The sequence below is a fragment of the Physeter macrocephalus genome, chromosome 10 (genome assembly GCF_002837175.3).
Source record: "Physeter macrocephalus isolate SW-GA chromosome 10, ASM283717v5, whole genome shotgun sequence".
Classification (NCBI taxonomy): Eukaryota; Metazoa; Chordata; class Mammalia; order Artiodactyla; family Physeteridae; genus Physeter; species Physeter macrocephalus.
Window position 1 is genome coordinate 74,722,798 of NC_041223.1, and position 27,627 is coordinate 74,750,424.

The 27,627-nt window shown below is 38.1% G+C and overlaps 1 protein-coding gene across 2 annotated transcripts in view; it reads right to left on the reverse strand.

Annotated features, from left to right (window-relative positions):
- EYS (eyes shut homolog) overlaps positions 1 to 27,627 on the reverse strand; it is a 1,767,714-nt gene that overhangs the window by 157,057 nt on the left and 1,583,030 nt on the right. For both annotated transcript variants that reach the window (XM_024133056.1, XM_024133057.1), the window contains exon 34: positions 13,913 to 14,085. In XM_024133056.1, coding sequence (XP_023988824.1) covers positions 13,913 to 14,085 — 173 coding nt within the window. The remainder of the gene's footprint in view (positions 1 to 13,912; positions 14,086 to 27,627) is intronic.

Genomic DNA, 27,627 nt, shown 5'->3' on the forward strand with positions numbered 1-27,627 from the left:
ACTCATAATTCATTTTTCTTATTGTCAATCTACGGGTTCTGATTGGAATTCAAAAACTGAAGAAGAGGATGACTGTCTAAAGTAAGGTGCAGTGAGGGACTTGATGAAGGTAACACAGCTGGCCATTCTCCATCCTGGACCCAAACTCAGCTCTCTTCTCCAACACTCTCAACTTCAATATGTCAGCTATAAAGTGATGTGAGGATTTTTTAGTTAATAAAATAATATCTGAGCCTGCTTAAATGGTGAAGTTCATTAATTAATAGCATGCAGATGTTAAAAGAATAAAGCGTTGACTAAAATGCAGTGCCCTACTCTACTCGAAAGAAAGGAGGGTGAAAAAATGAGATGTTGTTCTTTTGCTTTCTATACCTAAGAAGGCTTTGAGCAACACTTCTTTTCAATTTTACCAAGTAGCGCATTTGGGATATACTCATTTGTAAGTTTGTTCTACAAGAGCTGCTTCTCTGGAAATAGACTTTTATCAAGGGGATTTTTTTAAATCAAGTTGTAATTAGACTTTGCTTAAGACACCCGTAAATTTGCAGCCCTTTGTGTTCTGATATTCTCCTATTCCAACAGGGCGAGAGTTGAATAACTAAAATAGCTTTTCGATGTTGTTAGAGAGGCACCTTAAGTCCTTTGATTTGCAGGGAGGAAAACTGTGTAATTCCTTAATTATCATAACCCGTGGGAGAAATGGCCGTGGAAGATTTCCATCCTCCTTTTGCTATACTGATTGAGACTAAAATCCAGTAGCTCAGTCCAGGATCCTGAAGATTCTCAGAAGTATTCATTTATTATCACAAGTCAGGGAGGAGAGAGGTATGATGGAGGCAAGAAGGCAGCAGCACTGTGAAGGCATTTTTACAACTCACAGACAAAAAGACCTCTGAAATATACATTTCTTCAACATTCTATTTTTAAAGCTTACACAGGCAGTCTACTTAAAATGCAGTGGATATAGCAATCCCAGGAAAAATCAGCGCTATCATGGTTAAGATAGCAGGGCTGACAAGGACTTGGGGACTAACTGGACAAGGCAGCCACAGTGATGTTCCTGCTTTGTCCCCCTTTGGTGTTTGCTGTCAACAAGGTGTATGTTAAGCCATCTACCTGGAGACTGACAGGGATACACTCCAATGAGCAGAATTATCAGCCACTCACCATGATGACAGCTTTGTTTTCTCTAGAGCTTCAAAACTTGGGGCAGAAAGAGTCTCACTTTAACAATTTCAAGTTGATTTAATATACAAGAACAAAAAAGATGAGATTCAAAAATACCCTTGGCCCTTTTAGAATGGCAAAGCAAATTACAAAATGTCATTTAAGGGGCTAAGTCATACAATATATAGACTTCTGGAAAAGATTGGATGTTCTGTGCCAGGTGTTAAGTTATGGATGAAAATCGAAATGGGCAGTAAATGCTGACTTTCAAAGAACTTTACAGGCCATGGACACACCAGTTATGCTCTAATGACCAAAGTCAGAGGCAGGAAAGAGTTAATTCACTCCCAGCAAATCCCTTACTCAGGACCAAGGTGCCATCGGTAGAAAAAAGCATCAAAAGTATACCTTTATTTGTTTATTGTTTAGCCCATAGGAAAAAAGAAGTTAAAATACATAATAGATGAGCTTCTGTAAATTATTCTTGTTTGCTCTTCAGATTTTTAATTTCAGAAATGAATAGGAAGCCCAGTTCTTAGTAATCCTTACATCATGCTCTCCTTAGAAAAATAAGGACTCAAATAGCCTTTCAGGAACCATTGTTCATACTAAGTAATTCATACATTTTGAGATGTGAACCATACTTCTGATATCGAGTGTTTATAATTCCCATTTGCAGTTCACATTTAGATTCAGGGTTTATGACAACATCATCACAGCCAAATTGGGATCATTTAACTCTGCTTATCCTTACCTTTGGATTTATCCTTAATTTCTGAAGAGTAGGGGTAGGATAAGGCAAGGGAAGGTATATAGAACTCTCATAATTGTGGAGAGCATGCAGATGTCAGATACATTGAATAATTTTAATGCAACATAGGTACATATGATGTCGGGATTTGGTTACAAGCTGTAGTTAACTTTCAGAAATATTCTCTCTTTCTCCCTCTCTATTTTTTCTCATTATTCCCCAATTTAATAATTGTCTTACAAATGTGTAATGATAGGAATCCCAGACCCCATTGGCCAAGTCATTTAATCCCAGATGTAGGTCATGAGTTTACTGGAATTACTGGTTTAATTATTTGGATTAATCAATTCTACAGTAATTGCTACACTTTCAAAAATACCTTGCTGGATTAATGTTTTTCTCTAAGAAACTGTTTATTTATCTGAGTTGAAAAATCATCCATCTAAAGGTATCAATCTTTTCAGGTTTAGTTGATCTTATCAAGTATACGAACTATAACTTTATCAAAGTTGAATATTTCTTTGGAAACTTAAAGTATTGAGGGGTCACCATTTGGTAAAAGGACCAAGAAGAAAGCAAGGATCAAGTCATTGACTCATTGAGGAAAATTCTAACAAAACAGAATGCTGAGTGATAAACGCATAATAGAATATTAAGAACTTTGGATTTTTATTGAATTGTGATGCAGAGAAGGAAGAATGGCTTCCACTTAAATTTATTCTGTTCAGTTTAGGCCTAAGGGGTCTTAACTGGATATTTATGTTGGGGAAAGCCGGCCCAGAGGGACACATTTCCATAGAATGCCCTTGACTTTCCACAGTGAGGTTGCTGTTGGTATTGCAGTCACTCTGCCCTGCACCCAGGGTCTTCCTACCATCTTTTCCACAGCTCAGGAAGCATGAGCTTAGAGGATGCAAATTTAAGTAACTTAATTGTATTGGGGGGAGTGGGTTGTTTTAAAGGACTTTAAGAACAAGAATAAGCAGCTTTCGAATATGCCACTCCATTGTTTCCTCTAACAATATCAACCAAATGGAATCGTATAATACATTTTATATATTATATATCCCAAGCATTTCAAGGGTAATTTGAAATCAGCTTCTCCAAGTTAGTTTCATGAAGTCAGTGGAATGAATAAAAATTTCAGGCCATGTTTGAAAGGGAAGTGCTAAATCAGTGGTCTCTAAACTTCTGTGATCATGGCTCATATATATTATTTATTTAAATTATATACATATATTAATATAATGTGGACATCATAAAGCATAAAAAACACAAATTAAAAGACTGACATTAAAAAAGAGATGTAATATTTTCTTCCAGTACCACAGTGGAGTGTGCATATACCACTTTGGGAACTACTCCATTGTATTCTGTGAAAAGCTTGTTCTGTGAGAAAGAAGAGTGCTGTGTTATTGTACAGCTTCTCAGAGTCTTTGTTGTGTGACTACACACTGAGTTCCCAAAAGGGGACATTATAAAACTACACAATGTTTTAAAGAAAGGCTGAAGTCTGAGAGCTCTGGTTCCAGATCTACCCACCACTCACAAACTATATCACTTTTGACTAGTTATTTAAATTCTTTGAGCCTCAGTTTCCTTATCTGCATGATGAATAATGACATGTCTCCCTGGGTTATTATGTGGATCATGTAGGAAGATGTAAAGTAAGTGCTTAGCTGAGGGCCTTGCATACAGCAAGCACCCAATAAATGTTAGTTCATTTCAACCCACTCCTGTTGCCCTAGTGTGCTGTGGAACACACTTCTGGAAAGTTCCATATTAGACTCTTCATTCATTGATTATTTAACTGGTTTACCTTTTCAATTTGACAAATACTTATTGACTTCCCTCTAAGTAATAGGTTTAGTAGAACACTCAGGGTAACAGCTTACATGAATATTCTCAAGAACTTTCAAATCATTTGCAATTCAGCAAGAATTTGAGAGCCTGCCACATGCAGGCACCTTTGGCCCCTTCACCACTGTGGTGATGGCCCAGGCAAGGTGATGTCTACCTTCACACAGTGCACAGTCTGAGGCAGGGATGGTGTGGTGTGTGGCTGGCATTTAAAAGAGAAACAGAAAGACTATTTGCCAACAAATTTGACAACCTAGAAGAAATGGACAACTTTCCAGAAACATACAGCCCACCAAAATTGAATCAAGAAGAAATAGATAATTTGAACAGACTGATCACTAGAAGTGAAATATTGAATAGAATCTATAATAAAAAAATTTCCTGCAAACAAAAGTCCTGGACCAGATGGCTTCACAGGTGAATTCTACCAAACATACAAAGAAGAATTTATACCAATTTTTCTCAAACATCCAAAAGATTAAAGAGGAAGGAACACTCGCAAAGACATTCTATGAAGCCACCACCATCACCCTGATACCAAGAACCAGACAAAGACACCATCAAAGGAGAAAATTACAGGCCAATATCTTTGATGAATATAGATGCAAAAATTCTCAACAAAATATTAGCAAACTGAATCCAACAATACATAAAAAAGATCAGACACCACAACCAAGTAGGATTTATCCCAGGTTCACAGGGATGGTTCAACAAATGCAAATCAATCAATGTAATATACCACATTAACAAAAGAAAAGTAAAAAACCACATGATCATATTGATAGATTCAGAAAAAGCATTTGACAAAATTCAACATCCATTCATGATAAAAACTCTTACCAAAGTGGGAATAGAGGAAACATATCTCAACATAATAAAAGCCATTAACAATAAACCGACAGCCAACATAATACTCAGTGGTGAAAAGCTGAAAGCCGTCCCACTAAAGTCTAGAACAAGATAAAGATGTCCACTCTCACCACTTCTCTTCAACATAGTACTGGAAGTCCTAGCCACAGCAATCAGACAAGAAAGAGAAACAAAAGTTATCCAAATTGGAAGAGAAGAGGTAAAATAGTCACTATATGCAGCTGACATGATACTATATATAAAAAACCCTAAGGACTCCACACAAAAACTACTAGATCTAACAAATGAATTCAGCAAAGTGGCAGGACACAAGATTAACATTCAGAAATCCATTGCATTCCTTTACACTAACAATGAAATATCAGAAAAGGAATGTAAAATAACAATACCTTTTAAAATTGCACCAAAAAATAAATACTTAGGAATAAACCTGACCAAGGCAGTGAAAGATTTGTATGCTGAGAACTATAAAACATTAATAAAGGAAATAAAAAGGATTCAAAGAAATGGAAATATAACCCATGCTCTTGAATTGGCAGAATCAATATTGTCAAAATGACTCTATTCTACCCAAGGCAATCTACAGATTCAGTGCAATCCCTATCAAATTACCCATGACATTTTTCACAGAATTAGAACAAATAATCCAAAAATTTATATGGAACCATAAAAGACTCAGAATTGCTAGAGCAATCCTGAGGGAAAAAAAACAAAACAAGAGGCATAACTCTCCCAGACTTCAGACAATACTACAAAGCTATAGTAATCAGAACAGTGTGGTATTGGTACAAAAACAGGCATAAGGATCAATGGAACAGAATAGAGAGCTCAGAAATAAACCCACACACCTAAGGTCAATTAATCTTCGACAAAGGAGGCAAGAATATAAAATAGGAAAAAGACAGTCTCCTCAGCAAGTGCTGCTGGGAAAGTTGGACAGTTACATGTAAGTCAATGAAGTTAGAACACACCCTCACATCATGCACAAAAATAAACTCAAAATGGCTTAAAGACTTAAACATAAGACATGACACCATAAAACTCTTAGAAAAGAACATAGGCAAAACATTCTCTGACAAAAATTGTACCAATGTTTTCTTAGGTCAGTCCCCCAAGGCAATAAAAATAAAAACAAAAGGGACCTACAAGCTTTTGCACAGCAAAGAAAATCATTAAAAAAAAAAAAAGCAAAATAACAACCTATGGAATGTGAGAAAATATTTGCAAATGATGTGACTGACAAGGGCTTAATCTCCAAAATATACAAACAGCTTATACAACTCAACAACAAAAAATGAAACAACCCAATCGAAAAATGGGCAGAAGACTTTAGTAGAAATTTCTCCAAAGAAGACATAGAGATGACCAGTAGACACATGAAAAGATGCTCAACATCACTAATTATTAGAGAAATACAAGTGAAAACTACAAAGAGGTACCACTTCACACCTTTCAGAATGGTCATAATTAAAAAGTTTACAAATAACAAATGCTGGAGAGGGTGTGGAGAAAAGGGTACCCTCTTGCACTGTTGGTGGGAATGTAAATTGATACAGCCACTATGGAGAACAGTATGGAGGTTCCTTAAAAAACTAAAAATAGAATTACCATAAGATCTAGCAATCCCACTCCTGGGAATATACCCAGACAAATCTATAATTCAAAAAGATACATGCACTCCTATGTTCATGGCAATGTTCACAACAGCCAAAACATGGGAACAACCTAAATGTTCACCAATAGATGAATGGATAAAGAAGATGTGGTACATATGTACAATGTAATACTACTCAGCCATAAAAAAGAATGGAATAATGCCATTTGCAGCAACATGGATGCAACTAGAGATTATCATACTAAGTGAAGTTAGTCAGAAAGAGAAAGACAAATATCATATGAAATCACTTCTACGTGGAATCTAAAATATGGCACAAATGAACTTATCTACAAAAGAGAAACAGACTCGTAGACATAGAGAACAGACTTGTGGTTGCCAAAGGGATGGGGGAGAGGGAGAAGGATGGAATGGGAGTTTGGGGTTGGTAGATGCAAACTATTACATTTAGAATGGATAAACAACAAGGTCCTAATGTATAGCACACAGAACTATACTCAATATCCTGCGATAAACCATAATGGAAAAGAATCTAAAAAAAGAATGCATATAGGTGTATAACTGAATCACTTTGCTGTACAGGCAGAGATTGAAACAACATTGTAAATCAACTATACTTCAATAAAAAAATTAAAAAAACAAGAGAATCACAAAATAGTGTGAATTGGAGGGGTGCGTTGGGGTTAAGTGAGGGTCTGTCCAGTCAGGTTTGCACATGAGTTTAAACAGTTCTTATCTCATCCTAAGGAACACAGGAAGCCTTTTACAAGCTCAAAGTCATGGGATGACAAAATATTAGAAAAGACAAAATATGAGCACATCTGTAAATACAAACAAACACAAACCCTGAACTGGATAGCTGCTTCCAGTGTATAGAGTGGTGGGCAATTTACATAACACAGTGGCACCTCCCTCCCTATTTATTTCATTCCTAATAATCAATAAATTTCGTTGCCTCTTTACAAAATGTTGACCGCAGTTTCTGATACACCATAAATTTACTCAGACTATAATCAATTGTCCCTTTCTGTGAAGAGTTTTTAAATGTACAAAAAACATGTTCATGCTCTCTGTTGCTTGTCGCTGGCAGGGGCATCACAGCTGCACAACTCTTAACCTGACTGAGCATAACCTGATGGGTGTGGTGGAATCTGACAGTATTCATTTTATACCAAAAAAATCAACTCTTTGTGGGAAGGCCTGGACTGACAGACCTGCAAAGTTAAATTCTCTGGTGAGCTCAGGACAAACTGCAGAGGTTACATTTCCACACACTGTTGAAGAAGTCAGTTTGCCATAAATACATTCAGGAGAGACAATTCTGCCTCTGTTCATAGTCGATCCATTTTAAAGACATTTTTAACAAGCAGAAAATGCCAGTGTTGGGAGGGAGAGTTCTGGGAGCTTGCTAGACAATGACAAAGCCCTGGAATGAACAGAAGGGACAATTGGCTGTTAAAGTTTAGCTCTTTACTGACAGAATTCTGGAGTCAAAAAATTAGGAAGAGTTCGATGAATAGTCTTTGTTCTCTGCTTAAAAGCAGACAATAACAGATGCATACCTCAGTAGAATTTGAAATGTGAAAATCTACAAACGAATTTGATTTTTTATTTAGTGTGATTGTTAGAAATTGTCTCATGGGGGTAGTTTTAAGAGAAGGGTAATGTTTCATAAGTAAGATCTAAAATTTGTTTTCTAAATTATTTGTCTAATTTGGAAAAAACAGAGTTTTTCATTTTGCTGCTTACCTTGGGATATTTCTTTTATAATATTGAAATAATGTCCATACCGTGCTTCCATTGGGTTGAAAAATATATTTTATAAACTTATAATTTATTAAAACGTATAGTATGAAATAAGATAACAAAAGAAATCCTCTACTTTTTCTCCCTTTGAAAAGGAGTCTAAGAGCTTAGTAACAAAATCAGAAATATTTGAGAAAACATATCAGGTTATAAAGTTTGGGGAAATTTTGACACTGATTGTATTAGTAAGGATTAGGTTTAACTACATATAGTAGATACCACATAGCAAAATAACAGAGGCATAAACCAAATAGATTATTTCTCCCTCATTAACAAAAGTCAGATGGTGGGCAATCCCTGGCTGGTGTGATAGTTTTATAGTTACCAGAGATTTAGGCTTATTTCATGTTTTTGCTTCACTCTCCTAGCATGTATCTTCCATTCTCAAGGTTGCCTTGTGATCCATGAAGATTTTTGGAATTTGAATCATCTCATCCACATTCCAGGTTTAAGAAAGGAGGGTTGGGGGTCATTCTGCTCTTAAGAAGTTTTTCCAGAGGTTCAGAAATATTCAGCTTACATCTGATTGTTCATAATTTAGTCTCATGGCTGCACTCAGCTTTAAGGGAGGCTGAGGCATTTCAGCTGGGTACATTACTGCTCCTAATAAAATCGGGGGTGTATTAACAAAAAAGGAGAGAATATATTGGTTAAGCAACTAGCAGAGTCTGCCAGAACTGGTATAATTCCCCAAGTCAAAATACATTTTAATTTTTAAAATAAATTTTATTTATTTATTTATTTATTTATTTGTTTGTTTGTTTGTTTGTTTATGGCTCCGTTGGGTCTTCATTGCTGCACGTGGGCTTTCTCTAGTTATGGGGAGCAGGGGCTACTCTTTGTTGTGGTGCATGGGCTTCTCATTGCGGTGGCTTCTCTCCTTGCAGAGCATGGATTCTAGGCATGCAGGCTTCAGTAGTTGTGGCAGTAGGGCTCAGTAGTTGTGGCTCATGGCTTCATTGGCAGGCAGATTCTTAACCACTGCGCCACCAAGGAAATCCCCAAAATACCTTTTTTATCTCTTTGTGTTTTTTGCGGGGGTACGCGGGCCTCTCAACTTTGTGGCCTCTCCCATTGCGGAGCACAGGCTCCGGACGCGCAGGCTCAGCGGCCATGGCTCACGGGCCCAGCCGCTCCGCGGCATGTGGGATCTTCCTGGACCAGGGCATGAACCCGTGTCCCCTGCATCGGCAGGTGGACTCTCAACCACTGCGCCACCAGGGAAGCCCCTCACTGTTTTTAATTGATGGGTGTGTGCGTGTGTGTGTGAATGTATTTGTGTATGTATGTGTGTGTACATATAGGTAATTAAATCCAACACCAATCATTGGTAGGAAGCATAATGCCTTTAGAGAAAGATTATAGCATTAGTTATAGATACATATAAACCTCATGAAAGACATTCACTAGAAAATATTTCCTGGATACTTTTGTATATATTTTTAAAGACTCATTTTCTTATAGACACAAAATACTTGTAAATAATTATTGGAACAATAGCTGTGACTTTGCTCTGCTGGAATTGCCTCTTGCATAAACAGAAGAAAGGTGCTAATCCATGTGCCAGTGGATTCGTTGGCAGGTGTCCATCAAGGCTACTTGTCACAAGCATTTCGGTGTATGTTGAGACATGTACTTATTTTAATTGCTGCCTTTTTATATGTGTCAATCTAATTTTGTTTTTCTTTACAGATAGAAAAAAAAGTGAAAGGCAGGAGGGATGCACCTTCCCACTGAACAAAAAGAAAGACAATTCCCTCAGTTCTTAAAGAAGAGAAAATGCAGACTTCTCAAGGGTTGCCTTCAACCCAGAGCAAGTGCAATCACTTTCCTGAATGCTTTTTTGTGTGGCCACAGTCCACTATCTCCTTACTCCCCTCTGGGATTGGACTTGATCTTTTCAACACTTCTTTGTAACCAGGAGCTAGAAAACACAGGATTTAAACATGGTGGGAAAGGAAGGATACTGAGGTCAGGTGAACAGCAGGGCAATCAAGCAGCTGTGGAGTTGGAGAGAAAAATCTGGATCTTAGAGTAGATGCTGTCAAGAGTCACAAGCTTACATGACATAAAATTACACTTGTTTGAAGTATGCCATCACAAAATGTCAGCCTGACATTAAGCTGCTTTATAGAGGTATCTTGTCCTTAAACAGCCTGCTGATAATCTGTCACTGGGGTGCCACTTTCCTCCCTGATTTTGTGATACCCTGGCTTGTCTCCAGTCACTGTGAAGAGTGTCACCAACTTAGAAAAATTCTTAAAAGAAAATTAATTTTGATTTCCTTTGACATCCTAGAAAGTTTCCTTTTTAGCTGGGATGAAGATCCAGCCTCCTCTCCCACATTAAGATGTGGCAGTTCACTGTGCATGTGAGAATGTTGGCTTGACACCCTTAAAAAACAAAAGCATTTTTAAAATTGAATTATAGCTGATTTACAATGTTGTGTTCATTTCTGCTGTACAGCAAAGTGATTCAGTTATGTATGTGTGTATATATATATATATATATATATATATATATATATACATTCTTTTTTATATTCTTTTCCATTATGGTTTATCATAGGGTATTGGATATAGTGCCCTGTGCTCTCCAGTAGGACCCTGTTGTCTATCCATCCTCTATATAATAGTTTGCATCTGCTAACCCTAAACACCCAGTCCTTCCCCCCCCACCCCCAGGCAACCACAAGACTGTTCTCTATGTCTGTGAGTCTGTTTCTGTTTTGTAGATAAGTTCGTTTGTGTCATATTTTAGATTTCACATATAAGTGATATTTGTCTTTCTCTGTCTGACTTACTTCACTTAGTATGATAATCTCTAGGTCCATCCATGTTGCTGCAAATGGCATTATTTTATTCCAAAAGCATTTTCTATATGATCAGTAACATGTTAGGCACTCTACATGAATTATCTCACTTAATTCTCACTGAATCTCTAAGGTAGGTTCTATTATTATATTCATTGAAGTTGAAGTTCTGAGAGACCCAGTGACTTTCCTGAGATCACTCTGCTGTCTAGTCAGCAGAGAATGGGGATTTGAACCCAGCACACTGATTGCAGGGCCTGGGCTTGCAATCAGGATGGTGCTGCTTTCTTCAAAACCTGTGTCCAATGAGTGACCTAGGTTGGGAGAAGGTAAATTAAGAAATATTTATAGAGGGGACACAAGAGGGCAAGAGACAAGAGAAAACATCTCCCTTTTGTCTTTAGAAAGACGTGTGGTTAAGAAAATAAGAAGAGGTTTTTCCTGGCAGGAACAGGCCACAGGAAGTGTGGCTGGGGAGAGTCAAGCACTTTACGAAGAAGGCAGCTAGAGCTTTCCATTTCCAGTGTTCATCTCCATCAGCACTGCTGTGATCGACTGGGAATGAATTCCCCAGTGAAACATCAACAAGGTAGGAAATGTCATAAATATATTTTCTATTATCCCCCAAAGAATACATTGGCATGGCAGACATGGCTATAATTTGAAAGAAAAGTGATATGTAGCAAACACAATTGCTGATAAAACAAGCTGAGTTTTTAATCCTCTGGTATTAACAAAAAGGCCAAGATAAGAAAGAGAGTCTCAGTTTTTCCTGTGACTGTTCTCACGTGTAGTTGTAACTGGGCAAGAACCATGCTCAATTGGTTTGCGCTACTCTTTTCTCTAATGAGTAAACGTATATTCAGCATTTTCTGGACAACCCCCTGGAGGTCAGGTTGGTACCTGAATGGTCCAAGCAATGATTTGGGTGCCACCATCTACCTGCAGTTCAAACGAACCAACAAACAGAAATCCAGCCATTGTTCTTGACTCAGCCCTTCTCACACTTACTTTTCCAGTAAGTTTCCAGTTCTGTCCCCAGAACCAATCTCAAGTTCACTTATTTCATTCTCTACTGCCATCACCCTTGTCTTAGGCAAAATTATCTTTTGTCAGGATTAGAGACAGAAGCCCTCTAAAATCAATCTCTAAAATCAAAATGGTTTAAGCAGATACATATAAACCATGTGCCTGTTTGAAACCCGCCGGCCATGGCTTCCTAAGTACTCCAGAAACAGAGTCTAAGCCTTGCTCCTTGTCCCCAGCCATGGAAGCACCTCTCATTCTTCAAAAGGCTCAGGCTCTCTCTTTAGGCTTTTCCATTTTCTGAACCTTCTGCCTGGAGACTTGTTTTCCCTCCTTACTCTTTAGGCCTCAGCACTGACCTCCCCTCTCCTGGAGTCGTTCTTGTGGTGAGATTGGCAACCCTCCTCAGCCACTTTCTCCATCCTCATTTCCTTCATAATTCTCTTCATAACATTTATATTGTGTCTCGAGCCATTTCTATTTTCTTTTTATCTTCTCAGTCAGAAGGTAAGCTCTATAAGGGCAGGATTCTCAAATGGATCTGGCACATTTGTGGAAACATTAATGGATAGGCTAATTGTTTTGAGACATTACTCTGGGTGGGAGCATGCAGGAATTTCTTCTTACTGACACTGAGGCAAAGAGCCTAATAAACTTGGTGTGATATTTTCTGTCTCAATCATTCATAAATCTTTGCATCTTTGGAACCCTAATGAGACTAAGAGAGGGGAATAAACAAGAATTTTTTGTAAATACGGGAAGATATTCTTGTAAATCTTCATTTCTTATTTCATATGGTCAGTGATTTTCAAGCAGGAAGCGAAATTGATGATTTATCCTTTAGTAATCAAATTTATTGCCATCAATTACATTTTCCAATAGTTTTTATCTAAATGGAATGATTATGTCTAAGAAGCATGAGGTTTTTATAGGGAAGGGCAAGACTTCTGTTCTGTCCGTCTACGATGCTCATTGCAAAGATAAAGCTCGCGTCTAACGTGGTCCTGCCACGCGCACAGCAGAGCCCCTCTCTCAGCTATGCATCAAGTCTGTTCTCTTAGTTGCCTTTAAAGATGTACGTATCAAAACCATCAATACTTTTTGGTCACGGATTCTTCTTTATTCTAGTTTCAATTTTCATGCCTGTAGCATCAGGTGTGCGGCCCCAGCTTTTTGATGAGTCAGCACAGTCTGGATGTGTTAGTGTCATTGTGTGTGTTTCCCAGGATGTAGGGTCTGTGCTCACTTTGGGAGCCTTAGTCTAAAATTTGGTAATGAATACCACTAGTGTCAAAGGGGTAAACTGTTTTTTTATCGTTACGGTGAAAATGAAGATGAAATAAGTCCAGTCCTGAGTTGTTTCAATATTAATACCAAATACTTTTAATTATTTCTGAAAATATTTACAGCATTTATTTCTGTATATCAAAGCAAATATTATATTCTTAGGCAATTTGATTCTTATTTTATATTATAGCTACTTGTACATTTTTGTAATAAAGGGTTTCTACATACCAGATTTTCCTAAAGAGAGGAACATGGCTTGTATTTCTGATTTAGTTTCCTGGGATATAATAACCATGTCATGGGTTTTGTTATCTTTAAATAAAAACAACTTGTCTACAATACATAGATTTGTTAATATTATACCCTCAGTTTGCCAAAATGATGTAAAATAATTTGATTTTATGTATTTTTCTGATTTTCCTTGCTACTCTCTGAGCATTAGAATGCTGTGGAGATTTAATAATACAGAGATTTTCTGTAGTCTAACCTCAGGGAAAACTTATTACCTCCTTTATAATTACTCAGTGGGTATGAGAAATACCTGCTCAGTGATCCATCTCATTAATGGGTCTTGTCTTGACTGACTTGAAAAGAACCAAGGAAAGGATTTGATGGATTTGTTCAGTCAGGTACTGTCTTTGATTCTCTCTCTGAGTGACTTTCTCTCCTCTTCACCCCCTTCTACCTGTGTTCATGCCCAATAATGAAAAGCTCTTACCTTCGATGCAGAGGAGACCAGACCTTCCATACGGACAGAGGCAGACAATGTCTGTCCCGGATTTAGGAACACAGGTGGCACCGTTTCTACATGGGTTGCTTTCACAAGTTGCAAACTGGCACTGCTTGCCCGAGTACAGCCTTGGACAGTCACAAAACCAAGTTTCACTATCACTGAGAAGGGAAAAGCAATTATAAAACCAATCAGAAAACAAAAAAATGATCTTTTACACACACACACACACACACACACACACACAAATAAAATTAACAATTGTGTCTTGTCTAGTAAGTGGAGTTTTTTCTTTTCTCTTTCTCTTTCTGTGTTTTTAAACTTATAAATGTTTGTAGTTGTATACTTTACATTGAAAGAAGATTAATGGCTTTTTAGATTGTCCAAAGCCATGCATTCTATTTTAAGCAGTCTATTTTTATTTTTTATTTAACTCATCTTTTATTTCACCTAACGTGCCTTTTCAGGGCTTCATTAAATAGGTGTGGTGTTGCCTCAATAAAGTGCTTCAAATGTCTACTAGAAAAATCCATTTTAGGCTCCAAGCTCAGCGGGGAATTTCAAGCTGCGGCTAACCTTCTCCACAGAGGACAAGTCCTCCAAGAGCCACCCTTCTGGTAATTAGGAAAGAAAAGCAGAGTGGGGAGCTGTAATGACTACACAGCTCTCCAGCTTAGACTTTGGCTTGGTGGCCCCAGGCCCAGAGTCACCTGTGAAAGAAAAGCTCAGGAAAAATACTCCTCTCACCTGCTGGGGAAACACTCTCCAGAGGGCAGAATGACTTAAATCTGTGGTTTCTGCCTTCCCTGCTTCTATTCCCCTTTTAAAGTAACAGTAGTTTTAGTTTTCCCTTCCAGATCCTCAGCCCTCAAGAATCTCAGCCCCCTGATTGGGAGGGGCAGACCACCTCTTGGTGTCAATCACAGTGATTAGTGCAGGATGGACCCCAGGGCCAAAGTGCTGGTGGCATCTGCCTATCCAGAGGGCTGAGAATAAATAATTAATATGTAACAATGAAAATATTAGAGACTGGGGGAGACAGATAGATTATTGATGATATTATTTGGGTATTAGATCCAACCATTACACAACAGTTATATAAGCTAGGTATCTTAACCCCCTTTTAGTTTTTAAGCCAGTATGAGTTGCAGTTTTGTCACTTGCAGTAAAATGCAGTCCATTTAATATTGATGTCCTTTCCTTCCATTTTTTTCCCTTTCTCCTTGTTACATCGGTCCACCATGTACCTTCCCATATATGGATCTAGGTTTTTATCTTTCCTGCTTTCATCTTATCTTCTAAACATGACTGTTAACTCTTAAGGTAGGTGCCAGGACCACCCTGAAAATTAGGAAGCTAACATATTTTGTATTCATGACTCAGCCTCCTCTCAATCTAGTTGTAGGTTTTACCTACACTATGGAATTGTTCTCTTGTCTTTCTCATCTTTCTGGTCTCTTGATAGCTTCCTTACATCTTTTAATCCCCTTAGTCCAAAATAAATTTGCTCACAGGAAAGTATCATATTTCATACTAATAAATACCTGACTTGGAAATCTGGTGAGGTTTCCCTTTCCAAAAGTGTCTATACTTTATATTATTTATCAACATTAATGGGGTGAAGCACTATGGAGAAGGTATATATCAGGTAGCTGGTAAAGCTGGCTTTGTTGGGGTGAGGCTTTGAGACCTTCAGATTTTGCCAACACATAAGATGATCCTGTAAGTGATCAGTAATTTACTAATTTTATAACTTTCAGGGCAACTTGCTTAGCAGTTTTCAAATAGTAGAAAATCTCATAGGTTTCCAGAGTTGGGAAAAAAATTAAAAATCAATGTCACCACCCTAGACAAACTCTTCTGTTTTGGGGCAACAAAACAAAGTCTTGAGGACTCTTGAGTCAATATTGTGCCTTCTTGCCTGAAAATAGTGGTGAAAGAATAGCCAGACCACCTGGCAGGTACAGAGATGCCTTCTGGTGTGACTTAAAGGTTAATTAGGAGCTTAATGTTGTTTGGGGCTAGGGATAAATCTAATGTAACTTTGCCTCTACCCACCTAACTTGGAGTTAAAAGCTCAGCATTAGGCTTATGTTTTCTAGGACAAAGTGTAGGAGTATAACACTCTTGAAAGCTGCATTTTAGATCAAATTTATCTTTCTATAGTAAAGGAGAACACCACATATATGAAAGTCAAACAAATCTAAATATTGATTGATTTAATATAATCAATCATATAGACTTAACCTAAGATGCTTTTATGTTAAACCAAGGAAAACACTAATTTTAATCATGTTCCATTGATAAATCAAGCCTCATTTCCTTTTTGTTTTCATCAGCTCTTGGGAGAATTTGCTTGTATAAATTCATGGGAAGATGACAGTTGTGTGCATTGTACATCAGTAGACAGCTAGAGCAGAGAGTGAACTAAAAATTCTCTAGAAACACTATATGAAAGGGGAAAATGCCTCCTCTGGCTAACCAAGGGCAAGGGTCCAAAGCCCTCTGGCCCATGTTGGTATTTCATTAGTACGTTATTAGAAAGAATCAGCTTTAACAAATTGAGATTTTGCCAGATGATGGTACCTGTATACACTTCACTTCAAATTGTACCTTCAAATCCCCAAAGATTTCCTGGAGAGCCAGATACTTCACCAATAGTTTTAATAAAATAGATCTTTGCTACCAGCTGTGTCACACCAGAATCTAAAGGTTACTCCTATTTAGATCTTGCCAAAAATCTCATTCCTAAATCCCAACTTCTTCAGAAGCTAGCAAGTCAGCTGTTTTTGCTGTCATGTAACTCACTTCAGTGCCTCTCTATACCCTGAAGCAAATGGCAGTGTCAACCAGGAAAGTGAGTGCCCTGAGGCTGAAGGACCCTATGTAACAGTCGATTTTTGGATAATGATTAAAACAATGTCACCCTCCCTCACTCAGTTTACTCCAGATGTTGTAACATTGCTGTGAATTTATTGGGCACTGTTTAATTAGTTATGGGAGAATTATCCACATGGAATAGGCAAACCATCTAGAAAACTGTTTTGCAAATCTTCCTCTAAGGAGGTCAGGACAATTTTCTGAATGGAAAGTAGCTTTGGGAGAGAACTTAGATGTTGGGGAAGATTTTACCTGTACTCCAGAATACCGTATTTATTGCCAACTGCTGTCAACCAGTATCTTCTGTCACTGACAGAGCCATGTGCCATGGGATAAATAAGCGTTGCTGCTGCTCTTGTTGGGGAGACAACATAAGTGCATGAACTAGTCTCTGTAAGACATAGCATGTGTATGTGACAAGAGAATTTAGGCAGTAGCAAGGATTTTAAGGTCTTAGTTCCGTAATGCATGGATTCAGACGTCGGTGGCTTCTAAAACCTGGCCTGAACTACATAATGTTCCCAGTGAATCTCCCATGGAGATCTTAAAATGTACATCTCTCTGAGATTCTGATTTAGGAGATCTGGGGTGAGGTCAAGATTCTGCAGTTAAAAAATGTTATCAGGTGATCCTCTTGCATAGGCTATTTGAGCTTAAACCAACTCTCCAGAGATTAATTTTCTCTCCAGAGTAAAAGCTTGATGGACACTAGTTACTATCGTGTTCTTAGCAGGATGCCAGGGCATTATAATTTTCTTTCTTTTTTGGGGCAACATTTTGACTTTTGATCAGCATACATCTGAAAACATGATATCTACCCATCAAAGTACAAAGAGTAGACTGTTTTTATTTTACTAGTGCCATATAGGGTCTATTGCACGTATATTTTACACTTGACAACAACATGAAGCAGAAAAAAATTCACCCATTTTAAACCTTAAAAAAACCCACCCATCTAAGTGTATGCAAATATCTGTATACTTTGCACTATAACTGCTACAATGTATTTGATTACAAGTCACAATACAGTCAGCATATCAAATGATTGTCATTAAGTTTCTATGGTTATTAAAAATTATCTTTAGAAAGTTTAGCTGACTAACAAAATCAAAGACGCTGGCTTGAAAAGGATGCTCCCTATTTACATAGCACAGCCAGATACCTGAAAACCTTCTAGAACTAAAAGGACTCCTCATGTATTAACTTAAAAAATAAATAACTCTTTCTGCACTCTCTGTATCTCACAGATCATTAGTGGATTTCAAAGCTGACCATCCACAGTGTCAAGAGAGGGAGATTCTCAGCAGGAAAGTGTGCAGGAATGAATCCTTATGAATAATGTCTCTAGACACTTCTAAAAAATAAAATGACTGTTGGCAAAGAGAGCGCATCTCTCTTCATAGGCTCTTCTATTTATAGCACACGACGCAGGCTTAGGGAAGAATGCAAAAGAGCTCCTGAGTAGCTGTGGTTCAAGAGGGACTGCCATTCTGCTTTCATGAATTTCCCAAACTACAACCATAGAGCAATCCCCCCACCCCAAGAATTCCTTCACATTTTTGAACTCCTTTCAAAGAAGTTTTCAGCTGTGCGTGGAGACTTGCTGTCCCAGCACCACAGATAGTTGTTTTGTCTGTCTCTAAGACAAAGTTGCCTAAAAGGATGCTATTTCTTGCAACAAGGCATGCCATCATACTGGACATTTTTCATTTTTTGCTTTTTTTTTTTTTTTTTGTGGTACGCGGACCTCTCACTGTTGTGACCTCTCCCGTTGCGGAGCACAGGCTCCAGACGCTCAGGCTCAGCGGCCATGGCTCACGGGCCCAGCCGCTCCGCGGCATGTGGGATCTTCCCGGACCGGGGCACGAACTCGTGTCCCCTGCATCGGCAGGCGGACTCTCAACGACTGCACCACCAGGGAAGCCCTAACTTTTGCTTTTTAAAAGTAGCCAAACCTGAAAGTAATAGAAAAAAATCAAAACGAAAATTATCTTAAGGTGGTCTGGAAAGTGAACTAGGAGAAAAATCGCCTGTATAGTCTACCCATGAACAGAGAGGCCGGAGAAATTGTCCTTCTGTTTCAGGAGCTTTTTACTTTATATGGAAAGAATTTACTAAAGGCAGAAACAAAGAAGATGGAAAATGATAAGAGCAATAATAAAAGTCACAGACTCACAGGTGAAGAAAATATAAAACATACATAAAACAGGAATAATTCACAAAAGATATAAAATATTTTTGTTTCTTCCTGTTCTAGGAGCTACCGATTCTATTTCATGGGTATTTTGTGAAGAAAATTTGAATTTATGTTATAATCTCTCTCTTTTTCTCCCTTTTCCCCTCCTTCTCTCTCTTAAAACCATGGTTCATTTTACAAAATGTCTTCATTGATACAGAAAAATGATCAGAAATTCCTTCCCAGCAAGAGACATCTTTTCCATTTCTTTTGCTTTGGGCCCACTTGTCCTTATGAAATGGAGTTAAAGCCTTGCTTCCAAGGGAGGAGACTCAGAAAATATCAAACCCCAAACAGAGAGCTAACATAGTAAAAGTGACCATAAGCTAAATAAATTAAATGAGATATGCGTGAAAATGTGCCTAGCACAGTATGTGACACTGATTAGCTATTCATTATATTTTAGGGAAAAGAGGGGGCATAGGTGAAACATACAATTAATTGAGCCTGAATCAGTTACTGATGGCATAAGAGCTATAGAATGGAATCTGATACAAAGAGAAGTGGTCTGATTTGACCCAACAATTTGATTCCTAGGCAAAAAGCCAATAAAAATGAAAGCATATGTCCACACAAAAACTCATAATGAATGTTCATCGCATACTCATGATAACCAAAAGACAAAAACAACCAAATGTCCATCAATTGTCAGAAAACAATTTATATGAAATTTGCAGAATAAGGGAATCTATAGAAACAATAGATTAGTGATTGTCTAGGGCTGGGATTAGGAGGTAATAGCTTAACAGTACAGGTTTTCTTTGTTGGGTGATTTTCATGTTCTGAAATTGATTGTGGTGATAGTTATACAACTCTGAATATACTAAATATTATTGAATAGTCCACTTTAAATGGGCAAATTATATGTGAATTATATCTTAATAAAGCTGTTACCAAATATAAAAAAAAGTATGCAAAGAAGTAGGGAAAAAAACAATAAAGAGAAATGGGCTGGGAAAGATGGATATTGATAGGTGAGAAAATAAAATTGTGCATTAGAATGCATCATTTCATACATCCCCCAATTAAAAAAAGTATCTAAGGGTCTTGAGATTAGACTTTGTGTCCAAGAAATGATTTCAGACTAGTTTTCTTACTCTGTGTTCATTGCAAAATTAGCCAGTTTCCCGTCCCGTGCACCATAAGGGCACTTTTGGCAGGATTTAATATAATGTTATCAGTAAATGCAATGCTTATGAAGCTCTGGAGTTCTCAGATAATTTCCTGTAAAGATAATGTGCCTATTTGGAGGCTATTTAAGGCTAGGAGAGTTGGTATAAGCTTTTAAAATGCTATTTTAACTCCTATTAAAAAGAAACGAATAATTCTCTTAAAATGTTTAAGCCAACAAATTGTTGTTTCACGTGCTCCCCTGACCTCAGTCATGCTCACACACATACAGTTGCTACTCAGCTATTTCCATAGTGAGTTCAACTGCTGTCAGAATGTGGAAACATGGCCTGCAATGTTGATGGTTGTTCTTTTCCAATGTTAAGGACTATTTACAAAATTGCTGTGGGGGAGAATTTATTCCTCACAAACATAAGGAATAATAAATAACAACTCTAAAAGACGCACATTTATGAACACTGAAACATTTTTATGAGCATTGCTACATTGTTGAATCTGCAACAAGAGATGTAATTTTTTTTTTTTTTTTTTTTGCAATTTGTCACTTATTTCAGGTCCTCTTTTTCCTCAAATCTTTATGTTCTAATTTTGGGTTGGGGAAAAAAGCAAGAAATTTAGAGGAGTTCTTGCCTTTTATACTCTTATACTTATGCAGGCTTGCTCTTATACTACAGTTTGCATCTCTGCCACTAGAGCAAGAAGGTGATGTCTGGAACTGTCCCAGATCTCCTTATGCAGAGTCAGTGTCCTGAACGATACAGACCAGATATTATTGACTGGCAAGATGTTTAGTGTCTATCCCTTGAACCACATGGTATATTTAGTTTATAATTCTGAAGGTCATATACAAAGTTGGGCACACAGATATGAGGAACAATATCAAGTTTGCCATTCAGTACTGACTCTGTACAAGAGGTTGTTTCCTCAGTCCCAAGCCCAGTTCAAGTCTTTGTCTTGTGCAGCTCCCTCGCTGTAGCATAGCCTGCACATTTATGTTAGTCCAGATCACGGTCTCTGTTCATCTGACTCCTTTCCTCCTTCCACAAAACGGTTGTTCAGATCTTTCCCAGTCTCTAAGCCCTGTGACCCATACTCACATGAGATGACTTCGTTTCTGACTCAGTAGTTAAAATTTCAGTCATCAACATCAGTGCTTGACTTTCCACATCATCTCCTGCACTTACTTCTCCATCCTTCTCTACTTTTACCCAGTTGAAGGATTTTGGGCAGGGAAGTAATCATATTATGTTTTAGAATTTTTTTCTAGGGCTGTTACTGTTCCAAACGTGAAAGCCCATCTACTGACACTGGGTTGCGGTGAAGGAAAATGCAGCATTTGTTGCAGGGCACCCAGCCTGGCACCAAGCAAGGAGAATGGGCAGCTCATGCTCCAAAGACCCAAACTCCCTGATGGCTTTCAGGGGAGGGTATTTAAGGGCCAGGTGAGGGAGAGGATTACGGGGTGTGTGATCCATTTGCATACATCCTTCTGATTGGTTGGTGGTGAGGGAACAGGATGATGTGTCGGGAATCTCAATCATCAGCCTTTTGGTTCCAACCAGTCTGGGGTCTATGTGCTGGTGGTCAGCAGGCAGTTAACTTCTTCCACCTGGCGGGGGTTTTAGTATTTGCAAAACAGCTCAAGGACATGGCTCAGGATATTACCTATAGCCCTTGAGGAGGAAATAAATGTTCTGGACTTTGTTTTATGACGAAACTATTATTAATTTGGCTTGTTTGAAAATTTTCCTTTGTTTCTGCATTTTCTCACTTCTCTGATTAAACTTGCTCTTTGGAACTCGGGGAAGGACTAGGAGGCTAAAGCTCTTCTACAAACAAGAGGTGGGGGACATGGAGGTCTGTTCCTGGGAAGGTCCACAATCCTGCTAGGTTTCAGGGCTACAGTGTGGAAAATGTACTGGGGGGACACTGAGGGAAGGGGGATTTCTTTCCTAGTTCTGATGTGCTTTCTTCTTCTTACTGCTGCTGGGGGCAGCCAGTGGTGCTCACTCCCAGCAAGTTTCAGCAGTGCTTCCAAGTATAGTTTTCCAGTGAGTTCTGCTGGCCCTTTGGTGCTGTGGGCAGCACCCTAGTGACTCAGCAGCAGCCCTGTGGGTGGCTTCTCGGGGAGGTCCTCACATCCCAGAGGATGAGTCAGCAGTGCCCCTGCCTGGTTTCCTGGGAGCCTCTTTAGCACCCAGTGGGTAGCTTCCTCTCCCATTTCAGGCCTGTGGCACCTTTATGAACTTTTCTCCATCCAGTGGCCACACTCTCTGTAAGGTGGTCTAAATACCTGCCAGTGTGTGTGTGTGTGTGTGTGTGTGTGTATGTGTGAGTGTGTGTATGTGTATGTGTGTGTGTGTGTGTGTGTGTGTGTGTGTGTGCGCTCCAAATTTGTTCCTTCCCTGAGTATTCTTCCTCCGACCTGGAAGAAGGGAGAGCTCCCTACATTCACTATACCTAAACTCTCTAATGCACTGTTTACCTTTTAGGAGTTAATACTCTGTTATTTGTTAATAATTCTTCATATTCAACTTTCCTAAGTTACTATGTGGCTTCTGTCTCCTGCCGGACCTTGAGTTATACACAGATTAGCCAGTTGTGTAGGTTATTAAAGAAATCCAAGCAGAAGTGTAGATAAACCCAATGGAAGTGGGCATGGAGAGAAATGGTTTGATACATGCTTAGAGGAAAAATATTTAGCTAACCTGATGATTGGTTTCTGGTTTGGGCAATGGCATAGATTTTGATGCCATTCTTGGAACTGAAGTATACAGATTTGGAATATAGAGGGAATATATAATGAGCTCATTTTTACATGTATATTGTTTGGAGCATCCATGGATATCCTAGTGAATATGTGATATAGTGTCAAAATAAACTGTATGAATGTAAAAATAATTTGATTTTGATTAAAATTAAGAGAACCTATGGATTACAATGCTAGTTGGTGTTGGGGGAGAGGCAGCTGAAGGAAAATAAACTTTGACTCAAACACCTAAAGAATTTAAAGTGCTGGATCAGCTACTTACCATGTCAGTGAAATGACAAAGGTTGCACTCAAGTATTTGTCCATTTTACTTTTGTTATCACTGCATGAAAAGATACCCGTGTGTGTGGGAACATGGTATGGGAAAGTTCTTTTTAAGCTTAAATGAACACTTACTTTTTTCTTGGATAGATACAGTTAACATACATGAAAAAGCTGTTGTTCCCAAGAACAATTTGGTGAGCTTACTGGGGATAGTTGTGAAGGTGAAAGCTATGCCCGTAGGAGAGAACTGACCAGATAGCATTGCAGGTCCTTTTCACACAACTGTTCTGCAGACAATGGTGATGATGATGATAATTCATTATCAAATGAACCATCTGGGAGGAGTACTAAGAGGACAGTACGAGTAAACAGAGACTGACCCTAGCAAAGTGTGGGCACGGTTGTCTTTCATTTGGGGTCATCATATTTCCCCTTAGCTTATTGTTATACTGAATGTATGATTCAATATAAAGGGTTCCCACCTTAAACTAAGTCTGAAGTAGAAAGGCTGTGGTTTTATTTTAACTGCAGTACTATCTGGAAACTCATTCTATTAGGGTTCAAATTTACATATATTTAGGGCATGATTACAGAGTATTATTTTGTATTAAGTTGATAAAACTGAGATAGAAAGGTCAGAGAACTGAAAACAGCTTTCCTGAAGAAAGAACTACTGATAATAAATCACTGCTTTGCTACCTTTGATATGTGTGCTTCTTTTCCTTTTTCTTTTTCCCTTTAATCCTGAAAGGGATAATTTGAGTTTTAAATACAAGAGGTTGAAAGTGGCTTCAGGCTTTTTCAATTAAAAGTTTAAGTTTTCAAGTTCTTTGTCCTGGAAAAGACTAAATCTCTTCTTGGAACTGGTTGACACGACGTTAAAATGGACTATTTCTTTGAAAACCCTGTACAATGGCCAGCCTTCATCAAAAGGTGCTTCAGCTAGAGGCGAGCTTCTCAGTTCAGTGACCTTACGGACGGTAAAGGGTAGTTTTAAAAGGTATTGACGCCTAGTTAACACTTTTTTTGGATAATCTATTAGATGTAACAATTTTCTTTTACATTAAATGGATAATAAAACAGAACAGTCAACTTTCCTGCTGTTTCAATAGTTTCAATTAGTTTCTCCCCCTCAATTATTCCATCAGATTGGCTCCATAACATTTTGCTATTTGGGGGGATCATTGTAAGCCCCTTTCCCAGGAGTTTATTATTTTTAAAACAATGATTCACCATAAAATGCATCTCCATCTGCAGGAAGCAATTCCTAAATTGCTTCACTTGACAAATCCAAAACCGCTAGGCTCACTATAGCACAGAAATAGAACTGGTTTGGAAAGGGATTACCTATTGGGTTCAGAAAACCTTCTTTTGAGACAGGTTATGGCACGGAGCAGATCTCTGAAAGCTAGAGGCTACTTTTCTTTTTATTTTTTTAGTACACTTTATTTGAAGTTTTGTTTCATTTGTTTGAAATATTTCCTGGTAAAAAAGTTAGATTTCCTGGTGACTAACATATATGAGTTATTTAGTTGGTACAAATTCTCCAATCAGTTCAAACTGAATGACATTTTTCTATGCAACTTAAAATTGATTTGAATAGACACATATTTTAATACCTTTTTCTCAGAATGTATAAATCTTGAATTCAATTCTGAATTCATTTCATTTAAAGTTAATTCCTCCCTTTTTCCCTCCATGGCACATATATGCAAAATATTAGTCTTCAGCACAAAGTTATTTCTATTACTCATATAATAGAGTTATATTTTTGGCATAGGTTTTATTTACAGGAAAGTGTAAAATGGGTTAGAAAATCTTCATTTATCTTAGTTGTTTTAAGTCTAAGCAAAGAAAAATAGAAGCCAAAAAAGCAGGTCAAAAGACAAAGACTTGTTTGCTAGTTTAATCACATGTAGGAAGCTATTGTTCTCCTTGGGACTTAGAGAGGTTGATTATTCTACAGGATTTTAAAAGACAAGGCACAATTTATCTTAATTCTATGTCAGCATGTTCCTGAAACTGATTAGCCTTTCACACTAGAAAGAAGAGACACATTAGAACTTTCAATCGAAAAATCCTGCAGCTACTTTCAACCTCTGATATCTAAAATCAAGTTATCTGTTTCTTAAAAAAGTGAAAAGAACTAGCTAACCTGTAAATTGTTCAGGAGTCATTTGTTCTCAAAAAGTATTGTTAGTGACTATCCCAATTCCTTCACGAAACCTCTAGGTATGAAGGTGTATTGTAATATATAAAACAGGACTATTTAAGGGATGCTTTGTTTTTTTTTACAAAAGGTGTCACTCAAGTCTCCAATAAATAGCTTCATACAAATATTTTTCAGAGATTATCCCATCTGCCAAAAGCAAGGCTGTCACATTGTGTTTGGTTTTGCACTGAAGTTCCTTGAAGACAGTCCATAAGGCTCCTTGAAGGGCAAAAGGACAGGGCTTTTACCCAGTCTGCTGCACCTCAGCCAGAGCTAGCTTGCTTTCATTTTGAATCATTCATTTATTCACTCACTCAACAAATATGACCTCTCTATGCCAGACATTGCTAGGCACTGCGGTGAATAAAATAGATCTTGCCCCATTTTGTATTGAATTTACAATCTGAATGGGGAGACAGGAATTAAGAAATTAAGTATAAAATTATACATTATATTAAGTGCTAAGAAAGATGATCACAGATGCTTCAGGAGAGGACAGCAGGAGGCTTTTTCTAGGTGAGTGATCAGAGGGGAATTTTCAATAAAATTAATAATTAAATGGAAATATAAAAAATAAGGAATTGGCCTAGGTGAAGAGTGGGCTGTGTTTCAAACAGTGAACAACATATATGAAGGCCAAGATATGAGCAACAGCCTGACATATCCCAGGACTCAAAAGCAGCCATTTTTGCCTAGAGTTCAGAATAGGGGAGGGGGTTTGAAGAACGAAGCAGAGGTTAGATCCTACAAGGATGTCTCTGATTTTATATCAAAATATACCCAACATTTAACTTAAACATAATTAGTGTGATGTTTTTCCCCCTCAGTTGAGCAAGGTGATACTCTGTAAAAAATTCCTGCTATACATCATAACATAGTATTCATCTTTCTTTCTTCAATGGATTCCTTCAGCTAGTAATCAGTCACAACCCTCCCCAGCTTTTAAAGCAATGGCTTCCTGTTATATGTGGAACAAAATTCAATCTTTTTTTTTTTTTTAACCAGAGCCTACAGGTCTGGACATGATCTGGCCCCTCTTCCCTCTGATTCATTGTTCTCCTACTTTAGCCACGCTGGGCATGCCATGTCAAGTCCCCTCCACTCCACTGACTGGAGCAGCTACCCTGAGCAGCTCCCTGGGAGCGCAGGCTCACTGCACTCTGCCAATTTCTCACCACAAGAGTGCAAATAATTTTTGCCTTGGACTCAGAAGTTCACACAGGCTCCTTCTTCCCTTGGGCAGATGCAGCCTGAAAGAGCAGCATTAACGCCTCTGGGACAATCTTCAACTAGTGGTGGTTGGAAGGAGTGGAAAAATGCTTCTTCCTTTCACCCTTTAATTGCCCACCTCTTGGAGAACTTCTGTGAGCTTCTCAGGAGGCTCCAGCAGAATTGAGGCCCTGTCACCTAGAGCAGCAATGCAATAACTTCCTCTTCCCTTGACCTTGCCCTGCTCTGTCTCCTGGACCCCAGTCCTTCTCTGGCTCCTTGCCATCACTTCTGATAAGTTGCTTGTACCTAAGCCTGTGATACAACCTCTGTTTTGGGGGGAACCCAAACTGTGGTCCTGACTTTGCAAACATTCTGTGTTTGCTCTCCATTTAGGCTCTTCATGCTCTGCCTGGAACTCTCTTCCTCCTTTGTATAGCTTTACGTGGGCCTTCTCATCATCAAATTTCAGCTGGAATGTTATCCTCTGAGAGGAGTCTTTAATCTAATGTTGCCCCCGCACTGCTCATTTCTGTTCATTACATTGCTCTTAATATGTTTATTACAGCTGATCACTTTTGAAATATTCCTATTTTTTTTCTTATTAATTTAGTTGATTACTTACTGTCTACTGCCTAGAATGTAAGCTCCAGGAGAGCAGAATCCTTACTACACTACAAAGTTGTGTTCTCAGAGCTTAGAACAATGGCTGACATGTAATGATTACCCAATGAATGTGTGCTGAGGAATTTAAAAAGAAAATTCTATGCATTTTCAAGGGGAAATAAAATATAGAATGTAATATTTTTCTTTTAAGAACACATACCTGAAACAATCTCCTCAGTGTTTCTATTGCTTAGGAGAGATATGTAAAACTTGTATCAAATAAATGAAAAGATCTGAGTTGATCTGGGTTGTGAATACTTGTGTGTATACATATGTGCAGATTCATTGAGGGCACACTTGAGATGCATGTGCTTTACTGTATGCAACTTATCTTT